This window comes from Pararge aegeria, chromosome 16 (genome assembly GCF_905163445.1).
Source record: "Pararge aegeria chromosome 16, ilParAegt1.1, whole genome shotgun sequence".
Classification (NCBI taxonomy): domain Eukaryota; kingdom Metazoa; phylum Arthropoda; class Insecta; order Lepidoptera; family Nymphalidae; genus Pararge; species Pararge aegeria.
Window position 1 is genome coordinate 12,376,396 of NC_053195.1, and position 15,276 is coordinate 12,391,671.

General features: G+C 36.3%; 1 protein-coding gene across 1 annotated transcript in view; it reads right to left on the reverse strand.

Annotated features, from left to right (window-relative positions):
- The window catches only part of LOC120630490, a 36,861-nt gene extending 21,940 nt beyond the window's left edge, over positions 1 to 14,921 (reverse strand). Inside the window, exon 1 of the mRNA XM_039899734.1 lies at positions 14,632 to 14,921. Within this exon, the coding sequence (XP_039755668.1) occupies positions 14,632 to 14,708 (77 nt within the window). The 5' untranslated portion in view covers positions 14,709 to 14,921. The remainder of the gene's footprint in view (positions 1 to 14,631) is intronic.
- Between the last annotated feature and the right edge of the window lie 355 nt (positions 14,922 to 15,276).

Consider the following 15,276-nt stretch of genomic DNA (forward strand, 5'->3'; position numbering starts at 1 on the left):
CGTCTAGGAGGAGTTCAGTGACATACACACGCACACAAGAAATACATATATAAAGATTTATATAAACGGTGCATTTCCTGTCCTGCAGACAAATGGTGTTTTTTTTTTTAACATTTTTATGCAAAAATATATTTAACCAGACACTTGTTAATAATGTTTTAAATGCCAGCTATCTTGTAGCAGTAAAAAGACCATAAGACCTAAGAAGAGGAGGAAGATATTTCTCTTCACTCACTAAACTCGAGTTGAGGGGAATGCAATGTAATTATATCGATGTAAAATTAGGTTGGTGTACGTATGTATGCGAATCTCATATAAGTAGCTAGTATGCATTGAGTTGAGTGGTATCAGTGAGTAGAAATATTTTCTATAGTAGAGAAGACATTTAAACTATTTACAAAAAAAAACGGATGCGTGCAAGTTGCAGTGGCACAAGAAGCATGTGTAATATGAACCACTAAGTGGTAAATTAACATTATACTACGAGTATATATATAGATACTCTTTTATTATTCATCATCAAAGAAAAAAGTACAGAGGTATAAAAACAATAGACCAAGAGGCTTTGTCCCTACACAGACTAATTATCGATATTTTTGTTATAGCGGCAATATATACACAAAATTTCTACTCTAGGTATTTATCACGGTTCATGACAGACCGTCGACAGACGTAGAGGGAGTAGAGTCCCGTAGGCATTCTTCGGGTAGGTATGGAAGTAAATGACGAATTCAGTATGAAGAACGTTAATAAATTACTATGAATGACAAGAGACTATTTTGGCAGCTATACAATCATAGGTAAATGGCTCCCGGAACACGACACATGCACTGCTACTTAATTATGTAAACAGTTCGACTAACCCTCGTTTACCACATGGTTGGTTACATAATAATTTATTGCCTTTATAGAACCGCTTCAAAATTTTTGAGCAGTAATAGGTACGTTAACTATCTATGAAAAGATATATGTTTAACTGTCCATAAAATAAGTTAAATTTAACTTGTATATAGAATATAGATACTTTAAATTGAACTGAACTTAAAATAAGTAAATAGAAGTAAAGTAAATTGTACGAATTCTCATATTAAAGTTGTACCTACTTGCAAACGTTTGATAATTCAAGCGAAGTTGAAATGTTGATATACAGAGTGAAAGACAAGTCAACAAAAATTACGTGACGAGGTATTTAATGTATTTTACCCTAAATATCAATTACTAGCGGTGCCTCGCGACTTCGACCGCGTATAAATCAACCTTATAATATATGCTGTTGCGGACTATTTTGTAGAACTTTTAAAGGGAACAACATTGTCGTACATGATTTTTCGTCGAAACTTTAACCGTTTACGCAGCGCACGTAGCGTAAGCTCTTAATATTGGAAAATCCAAAAGTGCACGCCTCATAATCTCATTCATTACAATAAAATTTAGATTATTAGTAAATAATAATTAAACTACATCAATTATACCGTAAAAAGTAGTAGGCTTCTATTCCTCAAAATACTGAATCCTATAAAATAAAACCAACTCGATAAGTGAAGTATTTCGCCTAATTTGACGGCCGAGTGGCGCAGTGGGCAGCGACCCTGCTTTCTGAGTCCAAGGCCGTGGGTTCGATTCCCACAACTGGAGAGTGTTTGTGTGATGAACATGAATGTTTTTCAGTGTCTGGGTGTTTATCTGTATATTATAAGTATTTATGTGTATTATATTCATAAAAAAATTATTATCAGCTATCTCAGTACCCATAACACAAGCTACGCTCACTTTGGGGCTAGATGGCGATGTATGTATTGTCGTAGTATATAGTATAGTATATTAATTTATTTATTTATATAGAAAAAAAAAAAAAATCGGTTACTAAGCGACATTGTACCGGAACACTAAATGGCTTAGCAGCACGTCTAAAAAAATGCAGATATTCTTAAATTGGCCACGGGAGGTCGTCTAAACTAGCTTTAGCGTTTCTAAGAGTGTCGACGAGGAATCGGGGTATAAGCGTTGGATCCGTAATACTTCGCAAATGTATTTAAACTATACGCTCTAGCGATTATTCTTTTGCAGTATGACACTCATTCACAAACACTCTTGTATGACACATAACAACAAAGAAAAAAGTCTTAAGATGTCCCATAAACGTGGTGGTTCACCGATCATCATAAGCTTTAGTTATAAATTGCATCAAATACGGCACAGTCACACTTATTGTGCTTATTAGATAATTCATATCGAAATTCACTAATAAAACCTCAAACAAGAAAAACATACTATTTCTGGCAATTTCGTTTTACCAATCGAGTAAAAAATAACTAATAAAAGCGTGCTGGCAGTAAACGAATCCCTACTAATATAATAAATGTCAATGTAAGTTTGTTTGTTAGGCTTTCACGCAAAAACTACTTAACCGATCCTCATGAAACTTTGTACACATATTCTTGAAAGTAATATAGGATACTTTTTATCCCGACATTAAGCTCGGTTTCTTTGGGAGAGGGGATGAAAGTGTTTGACGATTTTACACCATAACTCCGACAAATTATAACCGACTTACAGTATATTAACCGACCTCCGGACAGGCTGTTATCACTTTGTTTATCTCGAAGTGTCCGAAGAAACGTAAAAGGGAAATTACTAAAAACACATTATTATTACTTCAAAAGAAAGTCGTATGATTTTTCGCTTCAAATGTGTCTCAGAGGTCAGTTCATAGGTTTTTGTCAGTGTCATGTTTTGGACTAAACCTATAATACATAATGAATATAAAAAAGATATCAAATTCCTCATAGGTAGTCTGGCATGCTGAATAAATAAACCGTATCAGAAAACGTACGGACAAAGAGAGTTAAATAAAGCTTGTAAACAGTTATATCCAGTTTCAGAACTTAAAACGAATGTAGTTGAAAGCAATTAGAAAGTTTGAAAACACGTCAATAGTTATAACTCGTGAAAACGTTTAACACATTATATACACAATAACTATTTGGGGAATGTGCGTCCATTGGCATCGAAAACGCAGGTGAGTGACTGAAAAATTGGCTCGTGTTCCATATAGTTTATTTATTTCCACCAATAGGACTGAATGTTTTAATTACGGTATAAATAATACGAAACACGCCAACTGGGTCACGCACGCTTTTAAATAGTCTTTTTTCTCTATCGTAAAGCACTAAATCAAAGATGATGTAACTACTAACTTACAAACATTTTTTAATACTTAAGCATACTGTCTAGATTATACCAGTTTTGCGGACGTTGGTAAATGCGAAGAGTCAGTATCCCATTGGATGATGGTCATACCCAACTCACTAAAGCTTTAGGTGTAGCTTTTAGAATATTTTAGAAAAATATATAAATTGATACAATACTAGTTGTACCCTGCCACGCTTCGCTGTGGCACATTTTTATGGAATGGTTGAGAAATGAGAAACAAAACAAAGAATACATTACATATGTCAGCGTGTGTTTTCTCGCTTTCGGCAGATGGCGCGGTCATCGATCGTTAAAAAAAACTGTAGTTTCGCGGTCGCGGTTATGTGACTGATGCAAAAAATAAATTCAAATTCAAATTCAAATTCAAATTCATTTATTTCAAGTAGGCCTACTTTATAAGCACTTTTGAAACGTCAAGTATGCATGTTTGTGTGACTCTACCACCGGTTCGGAAAGCAGATTCTACCGAGAAGAGCCGGCAAGAAACTCAGTAGTTGCTCTTTTCCAACATCAACATTTACAATCATTTTGCTATCTTGCGGGAGATGAGAGCGAGGCTGGCTGCTTCCATTCTACCTTGTCATTGAGGAATTCATCAAATGAATAGTAACCTCGCTGTACTAGATGCGTTTTTACACATTTTTTAAATGTATGCATTGGTAGGTCAAGAATTTCCTTAGGAATCATGTTGTAAAAGCGTATACTCAACCCAAGAAAGGAGTTCTGCACCTTTCGCAGACGATATGCAGATATCACTAATTTATGACCGTTTCTGGTAAGTCGATTGTTAATTTCAGCTTTTGATATATAAAGAGTAATATTTTGCCTCACAAAGACTATATTACTATAAATGTATTGCGAAGCTACTGTAAGAATACCTATTTGTTTAAATTTTTCACGAAGCGATTCGCGTGATCCAAGTTTATATATTGATCGTACGGCTCTTTTCTGTAGTATAAATATACTTTCAATATCTGCAGCTTTTCCCCACAGCAAGATCCCATAGGACATAATACTGTGAAAGTATGCGAAATAAACAAGCCTAGCTGTTTCAACATCGGTAAGCTGTCTAATTTTCCTGATTGCATATGCAGCTGAGCTGAGTTTACTCGCTAGGCTTTCTATATGGGTACCCCACTGTAGCTTACAATCTAAGGTCACTCCTAGAAAAACAGTGGAGTTTTCTATTTCAAGTGTTTCTCCATTTATTATGATGTTTTTATCAATTTTTTTTACGTTAGGCAAAACAAATTCCAAACACTTAGTTTTTTTTGCATTTAAAAGTAAGTTATTAACAGTAAACCAGTCTGACACATGTGACAAAGCACGGTTTACGTCGTCAAAATTATCTTTGTTTCTATCAGTCTTAAAAATGAGAGATGTATCATCTGCGAACAGTACAATCTCACAAGTGCCCCTGACATGGTGTGGCAGATCATTTATATACACCAGAAACAATAAGGGACCCAAAATTGAGCCTTGTGGGACACCCATTAAGGCAGATGATCCCTTAGACTTTATGTCTTTTACGCATACCCTTTGAACTCTATCACTTAGATAAGAGGCAATTAAATTGAGTGCAACGTTTTTGATGCCATAGTGGCTTAGTTTTAATAACAACGTTTTGTGTTCAACGCAATCGAATGCTTTGGACAGATCACAGAAAACACCAATGGCATTCTGCGAACGTTCCCAGGCATCGTAAATATGCTTTATGAGTCTTGCGCCTGCATCCGTTGTACTACGACCTTTAGTGAAGCCGTACTGCTCCGGATGAAGTAAGTTATTTACATTAAAATGATTTAAAAGTTGATAAAGTATAATTTTTTCAAAGACCTTACTAAGAGTTGGCAAGATTGAAATAGGCCTGTAATTGTTAAGGTCATTTTTCTGACCGGATTTAAAAAGGGGTATTAATTTACTACATTTCATTAGGTTCGGAAAAATACCCATATCAACACATTCATTAAAAATTACAGCTAGATAAGGGGCAATAACGTCAATAATGTTAGAAATGACCATCACCGACATACCCCACAGATCACCGGTTTTTTTCAACTTTAATAACCTGAAATTCTTTACAATATCTATTGCAGATATATGTTTAAAATTAAATAAAACATTGCACTCTTTAACATTATCTCTCAATATACGCTGAGCTGCTATTGGTGAAGAGCTTAGAGAATCTGTTAACAAAATGGGAACATTCTGAAAGAAGTTTTCGAAAGTATTAGCAACCTCCCTGTCAGACGTCACTTTATTGTTATCAACAATAAGTTCAAAATCCACATCACGAGATTTAGTTTTTCCTGACTCGTAATTAACTATTTTCCAGGTTGTTTGTATTTTGTTATCAGATTTCATTATACTATATTTAATGTGTAGCGATTTCGCATTAGTGCAAACATTCTTAAATATTTTAGAGTATTTTTTTACGTGTTCTACGAAAGTTGGAGTATGATTAAATTGTTTTTCATCATACAGCTCATACAACTTCTCCCTACTTTTATATATACCTACAGTAGCCCAGTCACTAAATTTTAATTTATTACTGACATTGATGTGCTTAAAGTTGAATACTCTATAGATAAAAACAATCCTTGAAGCGGATTTTATTTCATGCTATTAAAATTTCAGCTCGATAGGTGCAGAACTTTTTGAGTTTTTGAAGCGTACACAAACTAGCATAACATTTTTATATATATAGACTAATATTATAAATACGAAAATGTGTTTGTTCGTCTGTCACCTATGTTCGGCTCAACCACTATCCCGACCTTGATCATATTGGCAAATATATAGGTTGCATCCTAGATATTGTAGAATACTTACCGGAAAAGTGTCAGGGGAACCTTCACGGAGGACATAAAAATATAGCGTTTTGGCTAAATGGCCCACGTCATAAGTGGGCAACCATGGCCTATAAACTGAGAAACATTTCGCAAGGCATACAAAAAGCACATCCTACAAAGTGCCGCCCTGTGCCCATCAAACTGCGGGGTTGATCGTAAGCCTCAGTTACCAGTAGTTAGGGACAACGGCAACCACACCCTTCTGAATACAGCAAGCATTACTGTGAACCTGCCTTACATTGTAGTACTTTCCGGGACGAGTTCTGTCAGAAAAAGCTATACAAGAGTAGTGGTACTCTTGTACAGTCTTTTTTTGCAGCTTTCATCGTGGAAAAAGTAACGGTTCCTGTGGATGTTTAAAATAAATGAGAAAAATGCGCTTAAATTCGCGGGTAGTTTTAGGAGGTGCTTTTAACTTCCCCGAGCTTGGAGAGCACGTTCAGCGATAATCCCTGTCATTAGCATTATCACTTACAGCTGATATAATAATCATCAAAAAACATACGAGTATATGATATGAACACCACTCTTACTATTTTCTGCGAAAACCGGACTAATAGATAGGTACTCGTGTGTGTAGTGTAACAAGCGAAATGCACTACCAGTAAAAAAAACTTCACAGATCTTCCAGAACTCTATTATGCACGTTTTACTCTTGAAATCGGAGCATCCTCGAGAGATGTTGACTCTACAATACAACAACTCATCATTTCAAATGATTGCGATCACTTAATGAATGCATTTTGCTATAACCATTAATTAGCAAATACAGATACTGGTATGCCTCGTTGGTTAAGCACGTTTGAGGTCATCACGAGGCCAATTTCCAGGGTGGGTGGGGCTAAAAATTTTGAGATATATGGGGCTAAAAATTTTGAGATATTTTTGGATATATGGGATTTCTGTCAAGAAATTCAAACTAACAGTCCCGAGTTAGGAAATAAGTGTTATAGCCCCTTGCCTTGGAGAACGGTAAAATGTGATAATGAATCTTTATAGGTTGTAAAACTGCATTTAACTAACGTGGTCCCTAGATAACAAAAGTTTCTAAGGCACGTGTTCAATAAACCTAGGCATTACCTAAATCGGATGCCTAACAATTTAGGCTATTGCTATAGAAAATTATTGGCCACCGTTCGTTGTATGTCTGGAAATCTTCAAAGATAAGGCGTTGCATACATACTGCCTCGTTCGTCGTTAGTGAAGACGGCTATGAGAGAGAGAAAAGTAATCATATTTTTTTATTAAATGTAAGTAGGTATATTTATATATTTATACTTTTTATTTGCACACCACTCAGAAAAAGTAAATAAAAAGAGAACAAACACATTAAGAATGAAGCAGGCTACAAAAGGCGGCCTTATCGCTAAATAGCGATCTCTGCCAAGCAACCTTAGAATTAGGAAAGCTAAGAAGAAAAACGAATAGGTGGGGTACACTATTTAAAACATACATACGAATAACTACATAATAATACTTTAACCAGACTACACAAATACAAAAACACTATTGATAAATATAAAAAATAAATATACTAATACATATTTTAACATACCATTAATACTTAAATATGAGTTAGAGTAAATAATAATAGTCGTCTTTATTGAGTATATATTTTCTATACGGAGATAATTTTTAGATAGTTAACTCAACCGAAATAAAAATAACAATGAATACCATTACGAATTAGTCTCCAACCAGGATAAAAGCAAATTCAATGACGTAATTTCACTAATTAGCCAATCTGGTGAGGTGAAGCAGGGTGTTTCCGCACAGTTTGCAGGGGGGCTATTAGCGCAATGTTCCCATTGATGGTGACTCATTCTGACCGTAGCGGGGGCCGGAAACAGGGAATAGATTGAGCTTTATGAAATGTTGTTGCCTAGCAGGGCTAGCGAGGGAAAGTTACAAGTAGTAGTTTCATAGTATTTTTGTGCTTTTTATCGTATTTTTTTGAGTGCTGTATTTAATAAACAACCATGCCTTGCTGGCTGTACAGTGTGATTCGAAGTGATAGATAGATATGAAAGTCTTTATTGCACATACAGAAAAAAAAACAATTGAAGTAATGTTATTATTTGCCCATTTACAGAAGTTTATAAGTAGTCTATGGCAGTGTTACAAATTTTCTATACTTAATCTGTGTTTCTGATCTACGTCTTTGTCCGTAAATCTGCTTTAGATAACTTCGTTAAAATTTTACTGTTATGAACTTATGTATATTTTTTATATTATCTAAATAATTACACAGCATTTGTATAGTTTATCTGGAAAGTGATTTTTGTTCTTCATAATTTGTACATCTATCTGCACATGTGAACGCTGTTTTATTTAGAGAAAATCATTCGAAATGAAATGTTGAAAGAAAAGCGTGTGGTACATTGATTTAGTATGTTACTATTGCTTAAACATAAAAAGTACACAAAATTCTCATTTTTTTGGAAAATCAGGTCAAATCACAAATGACAAACAATTAAATGTTTTAGATGCTTTTCAATACTTTGGGAGTCAGCGAACAAGGGTACGGCCATTTAAGAATACACCAATTAATTACGTGATGGCTCAACAAAAGTGAACTGGTTTACGTGACAATTAATTACGTGATGGCTCTACAAAAGTGAAGTGGATGGCTCACGTAAAAAAGGAAATGTGGCATAATGAAATCCGCACTGTTTGCAGCAGAGCAATTAAATGAGATATTGACTTAAACTCACATAACGGCTCTCCACTTCTTTGGGGAACGGAAAAAAGATTGCGCTGTGCAAATCAACGTTTTATATTTTAAACGAAAGAACAGATTATAGTATTCGTAGGCTCTTTTGAAATGTAACAGGTTTTAGAATATTTTCATCATCATCTTAAACGCAGAATTCATTTATTTCAGATAGGTTTAATTAAGACCTACATACGCATATTTAGAAAGTCAAGTCTGTTTTTATTATAATTTTATAGCTATCAGAATTAATATTAAAATTGAAATAAACTTAAGATAAAACTGAAGATAAAGAAGGATCCATACAAGAAACTTCTTTGCTCGATCTTTGATGTGGAACCCTTCGCGTATCAACTGTAACCTTGAGGTATTTAATGAGTTTTATCAGATTGCTTAATAAAACCATGCGGTGGGCTCAGGTCAGGTCTCTCTCTCAATTTGCTATACTCCGCGAAAAGCAGTAGAATATATATAAAGTTTCTTCAATCTTTATATTCCACACCGTACAGATCTTCGGCAATGTATTCTCTACTCACGTTTTGCTGCGACATCGAGCATTCTCATCATTGTAAAGTCAACATCTGTTGACTTTACAATGAATAATTGTTTGAGATATATATGACTACTTATCTTACATAATTTAGTGAAAGCATCGTAACTGGACCAATGTGATGGTTCCAGTACTCTCCAGCGCACTAGAACGGAAAATAACACATTCCTTACTCCGGATTGCTAGGTACTCAGAATTTATAGTCGACAAGCTGTTGCTCGTTAACCGTTTTCTTGCCCACTTTTATTTTGGGCTTTCAAAAATCCCGCAGGAACCCTTTACTTTTCTGAGCTAAAATGTATACCTACTGTGGCCGTCAAAATTTCACCAAGTTATGTTAAGCTAGCAAACCATGCCTAAGTAACAACTGCTATGTGTTTAGAGTCCACGTGTTACCTTATCCAGCAGTTTACATAAAATCTAGTGAGATGAACTAAATGGATATGGGTGGCAGCCCTGCTTTATCGAGTAGCAATTTTGATTGCATCCTCTAACAATTAAGAGGGCAATTCTGTTTGTACGTGCAGGGGTTTCTTTCGTATCATTTCATAGTATCAGTCTGCTAGTTAGCGAATACAGGTCTTCGCGCACTTTATCAACACCGATTCAGCTGACATTAAAGCTTTGGAATGTGTTAACTTTATGTTATGTGGTATAAAGCGATCTCTTCAACCGCGCCCACGCATCAGTTTTTCAAAGAATATTTTGTGTTGTAAGACTTATAAAGCTCAGTTTTAATTGAGATAAAAATATTGAAACAAAGTGTTATTAAAAGTGGGTTTGCAACGAGTGCACTTGTCTTCCCTTAGTGAATTCTGGGTGCGCGATTGCCACCCGTACATCCTTTACAACAACAACTCATTTTTATAGTAATACTAATTCACGGGCCAATCAGTTGGCCAAAATGTTGGTAAGTGGGAAACCAACGTCTATAAACAGAGCACGTGTTAGGTTTCACAAGCCTACAATTAGGTACACCGGAAACCACAGTACTGCAATGCTGCTTGGCAGAAATAAGTATGGTGGAAGTACTTCCCGGACGACCTCTGCCTCAAAAATCGATACAATTATAAAGGTGTCTTTATCATAAAATACACTTACAACATAGATACTATATCAATGTGATAAAGAGTCACGGCTCCGTAGGATGCTCCAGTTTTAATTTTTTTTTTAAGTTTGTCAAAGAAATAAAGTTAACTCAATAAATGACTAATAAGACTTTATTAATAACGCACTTTTTATCCTCATGGCATATAAAATAGTGCCCTCAGGGCTTGTCAACTGGCATTGCCCCCTCCGCCGTCATGAATAATTTATAACGCAGGCAAATCTACTCAAATCATAGATGTTATCCAATTTTTGTTTTTTCGATATGTATAGCTACTGTGTACACATATTACTTTAGCGCTGCTAAGTAAACGCCACATCCATGTCGGCGTTAGAGAATTTTCTAAAAGACCTCTTAATTTGGAAAAACCTTACTTTGTACATCGTAAAAAAAAACCCCTAAGTTCACATTCCCTCCAGATTTACATTTCTAAACTTAGTGAACCCCTCCAAACTTCACTAAGTTTAGAAACGTAAATCTTGGGTAACGTCAACAAGATACTCTAGTTTTACGTTAGGAAACTTCACAAGGAATCAGACATTTTTTCGGCGTAATCTTGACTGACTACGTCCACTGCTGGTTTAAAGTCGTATACAGATTTCCGTTCTCATTTCTATCTTACAGTATTATGATCTAATTGATCAGGCAGCTTCCGGTTGTTTGTACAGATCACAAGTCTAGAACTCTAAGACCAAAAACGGTCGACTATTGTTTCCCGTTGGAGACGAGTCCTGTGCAAAGAAGTGGGATACTATGTAGGTTAGGATTATGACATAAAAATCGTCCAGCTAACGGTAGAACTTGCGATTAAACTTTTATTGGATTTATTGTACATACTCTCGATTTAAGGTCGTTAGGTTAGGTTAGGTCTTTTTGCCTATAAAGTAATATCATCAGCCATTCAGAACGCATTACATCGGCATATTGTCCATGTCGTTCTTCTGCAATCGTTTCCCAGGTTTGAACTCCTTTATAATACCTTCATCATAACATTGTAAGGATTTCCAAACTTCTCGGTCACACACGAGATTTCAAAACACACGGTCTTGTGCCGCATATGTCCAGCGACACTTCGACTGGCTTGTTGTTTTCTATCCCCCTAGAAGAGAGTCTACCAACATTGCGCTTTTCGGGGTCACAACTTACACCTTGGGGCAACGATGTACATCGGTGCTTTGCACAACGTGCCCCGCCTATTGACGCTTTAGCTCCACAACTCGATTAACTCTGATTCTTTTAGGGATGCCCACAATTTAGTTATCCATTCTCAAAATTTTCATAAAGTCTGTATCTTTGCTAGAAAAAAAAGTCTAAGGTGAAAATGTCAACAACAGCTCCAGCACTCTATACATTAATAAAAGCAGTGCTAACCCTAAAGTTCTCTATAAATGGTATGATTTTTCAATTTTATACCCTTGGTCGAAATCCCAAAGTAAGTCATCGATCCAAACACCTTCTACTCGTTGTAAGTGGCACGTGTAAATTCGGATACAGAAATCTAGAGTAAACTAAAATCACATTTATATTAATAAAACCTGTTAATAAAGATAATGGAATAATTTGATAGGATGGTTGTGCAATTGTGCAACTATCACTAATTAATCCTACACTCAATTGAAAGATGATAAAGTAGTGTCTACTTTTCCCCCCTTCAATTGAGTGTAGAATTTGTGTACAATGAATCTACCTATCTATACATCTATCGCCATAGATATTGTGCTGGTGTCTTCATATGCACCTCAACCCTTCAGGATCTTTTGTACGCGCCCCATCTTTATAGTCTCTCCCTAAATAGCTTCGAATACTCACTCTATAGGGATTGATTGTAGCTTTTAGTTTGAAGTCACAATAAGTATCTGGCCGTGCATAAGCCATTCCCAGAACCTAGCCAACGCGACGCATTTACATAGCAAATGCTTCATAGACTCTCCGACCTCATTAAATGCTCTGTAGGCAAAAAATATGTTCTTATGGGTAAGTCAGAAAATGTTTATTTTGAGTTTCCTACTTAATTTATTAAACTTTTCCTTAACTGAAAAAAAATATAGCGTAGTAAACAAACACCATTATCTAAGCAATTTTTAAAGTTAAAGCTTTATACACTTTTGTAAACATTTTCATTAATTTTGCGAATAAATCCCAGTTTAGTTACGTTAGTTAGGTCAGTACGTTTAGTTTGAAATTCAAATTTACCTTCTGCTTATTTTAGTGTTTAAGCTTATTATAATTGAGTTTTTAACTGACCAGTTTTATTTCGTTTTTAACAAGAAAAATAACGTGCGAGTCTGTGGTAAAAACTAAAGAAAACATGTTCTGGGATGCAAATCAAATAATTTATACCTCTCACTCGGATACCAAGTTTACCCATTTCTTAGTTATAAATCTAAACCTGTTAATAGGTTGGTTACTTACGCATAACTTCGTGCAAATGTTTAGTTAAGTAACATTTTTTGAAAAGCATATCAAAATGTTGACTTTTTTAGACTATACATCGCAATTAAGTAGTTAAAATCCAAAGTGCATTGTCCTTTATTGTATGTAGTTGATATGATGTACCTACTTATTGTAGTTCTTTTATTACGTAACAACGAATAGCTAACGAGGTTAACGCAGCTTATCCGTCAACGACTGAATCGCATATTAGTACATTTTACTGTCATATAGCGAAATATATACAGGAATCGCTAAATTCCCGCACTATTATTGGTCATCATCAACATATTTATCATCATCATCATCATCATCACAATCATCATCGTCATCACTTTCAACCCATTACTGGCCCACTACAGTACCACACCAGGGGTTCGCTGGCCAAGTTCGGATTCAATAAAATTTACTAACTGTACCTATGTGCGGATTCCATATTGAGCCTTAAAAGAGCAGGTTTAAATTTCCTATTAAATTTTCCTCTGCACACACGGGGGTAAGTTAAGACATCGTTCCCAACTATTATAACTAACAAAAATCGTTACTTTAAACCCATAATTCGTCACTGAAGTCCGCAATCCAGCAATTTCGGTGGTAGGTCGTTTTCGAAGCATGTAGGTACTTGCGGAGGTAACTATCTTAATAAGGCCAATGATGACGTTCCGATAATTATGTAATTTTGGAATACGTCGCTGTATTACTGAAATGTTCAGCCCACTAACAACGTTATCACAACGTTGAAAATGTTTGCTATGTTTAGAAAAATTTACAAGATTGGTATAATATAACAACGGGCTTAACGTACATTTAGGGATCTATTTAGACATATCAAGCTCAGGGCATTAGAGCTCCAGATCACTGGAATCGCGAAACCGATATGTCTTGATAGACCAATTAATGTATCGTATGATATCATTGTATATATACAAATTAATGAATTTATTAGTGTGCAATTTCGGGCCAACATAATAGTTTAATTTCATCCATACACCGCTTATAATTAAGAAATAGCTTCTTACTTCTGTCCTACTAAACGTTTTATGTTGGAGAAAATGAGTAAGTATTGATTTTAGTTCTGACAGGAAAACTGAAAATTATTTTAACATTGTAGTTAAAGCAATTAAATGGGTTGTCCAATAATTTATTACTAACCTATTGCTATTCTCCCGACCGAATAAAGGTTATTTTAGCAAAGCGGCGTGTACCATAACTACGGTTCTAAAAATAGCCCTAGCTGAAACACGGCGTTTCTAAACAGAATTAGAATGTTATCAACTCTTATCGTTGACACAAAATTATGATGTAAGATATAGTTCGCCAACAGCTGTTGCTTGTATAAAAAGCTTTCAAAGCTTATATGAAATTGGATGTGTGAAACTTGTCTAGTTCCATCGGGGCTATAGTTATAGCCAACAGCTGTTGACGGATTTATTGTAAAGTGGACCCCCGGTAATCAGGCTGTGATTGCAGTGGGTACCGGATAAGACAGGGGTCTTATCCGGCACCCACTGTTATCAGGCATGTCTATATTACTATTGAATATTTCATTTTTATTTAATGAATTATGATTTGTACTTCAGAGTATAATATATAATCTGTAATATGTTGGATTACAAGGTACTCTTTTGCCAGGAATATCCGAACTATAGGGGATCTTAGGCAGTACTCCACAGCAGTAGGCATTCTTTAATTTGATATTTCGTCATTGCTCTGCGAAACGTTTGTCGGATTACCGGGGGTCAATTGTGTTAAAAGTCAAGCTCACCCTCTTTGGAAGAGATCGACATTGTAGAACTTGTATAGTTCTACGGAGAACTCGAAGGTGGCCTGCAGGTCGCTCATGGTGCGAGAGAGGCGCGGGCGCGGACGGCGGCGCGGCGCGCCATGCCGCGGCCGCTAGCAGCCCGAACGACGCTGCGGCCGGAGCCCTACGGGCCTCGTGGCTACCATCACACCTCACGCATGTGCCTCTGAGCACTCGATCACACGACCACACCCCGCAAGCACTCGCGTCCCGGGCACGGTCTGAATGTCGCCGAAATACGGCAGCTGCGTCGAGCGTACAACCCACAGTGCGGGAAACTAGAATTCATTTTTTTGATAGAGCGCACGGCGCATGCGCGGAGATCGCGCCGTCGCGTCTTGCCGCGGCGGACGGGCCGCCTGCAGTACTGCGCGCCTGTCTAACTGAACAGGTGCGCTCGCAATAACGATAATCCGCACTCGAGCATGGTATAACTAGGGCCCGTATTAAAGCGCCGAAACCAGACCACTACCGCACTAACTCATACCTGTGGCTCATAATATCGGCGATAGAGTCGAGAATTCTTTGCACTGGTGATTTACTGGTGTACAGCGCATAATCAGAGAATTTTGAATATATTTTTTTGTTGCTGGGGAGAGCAATAAA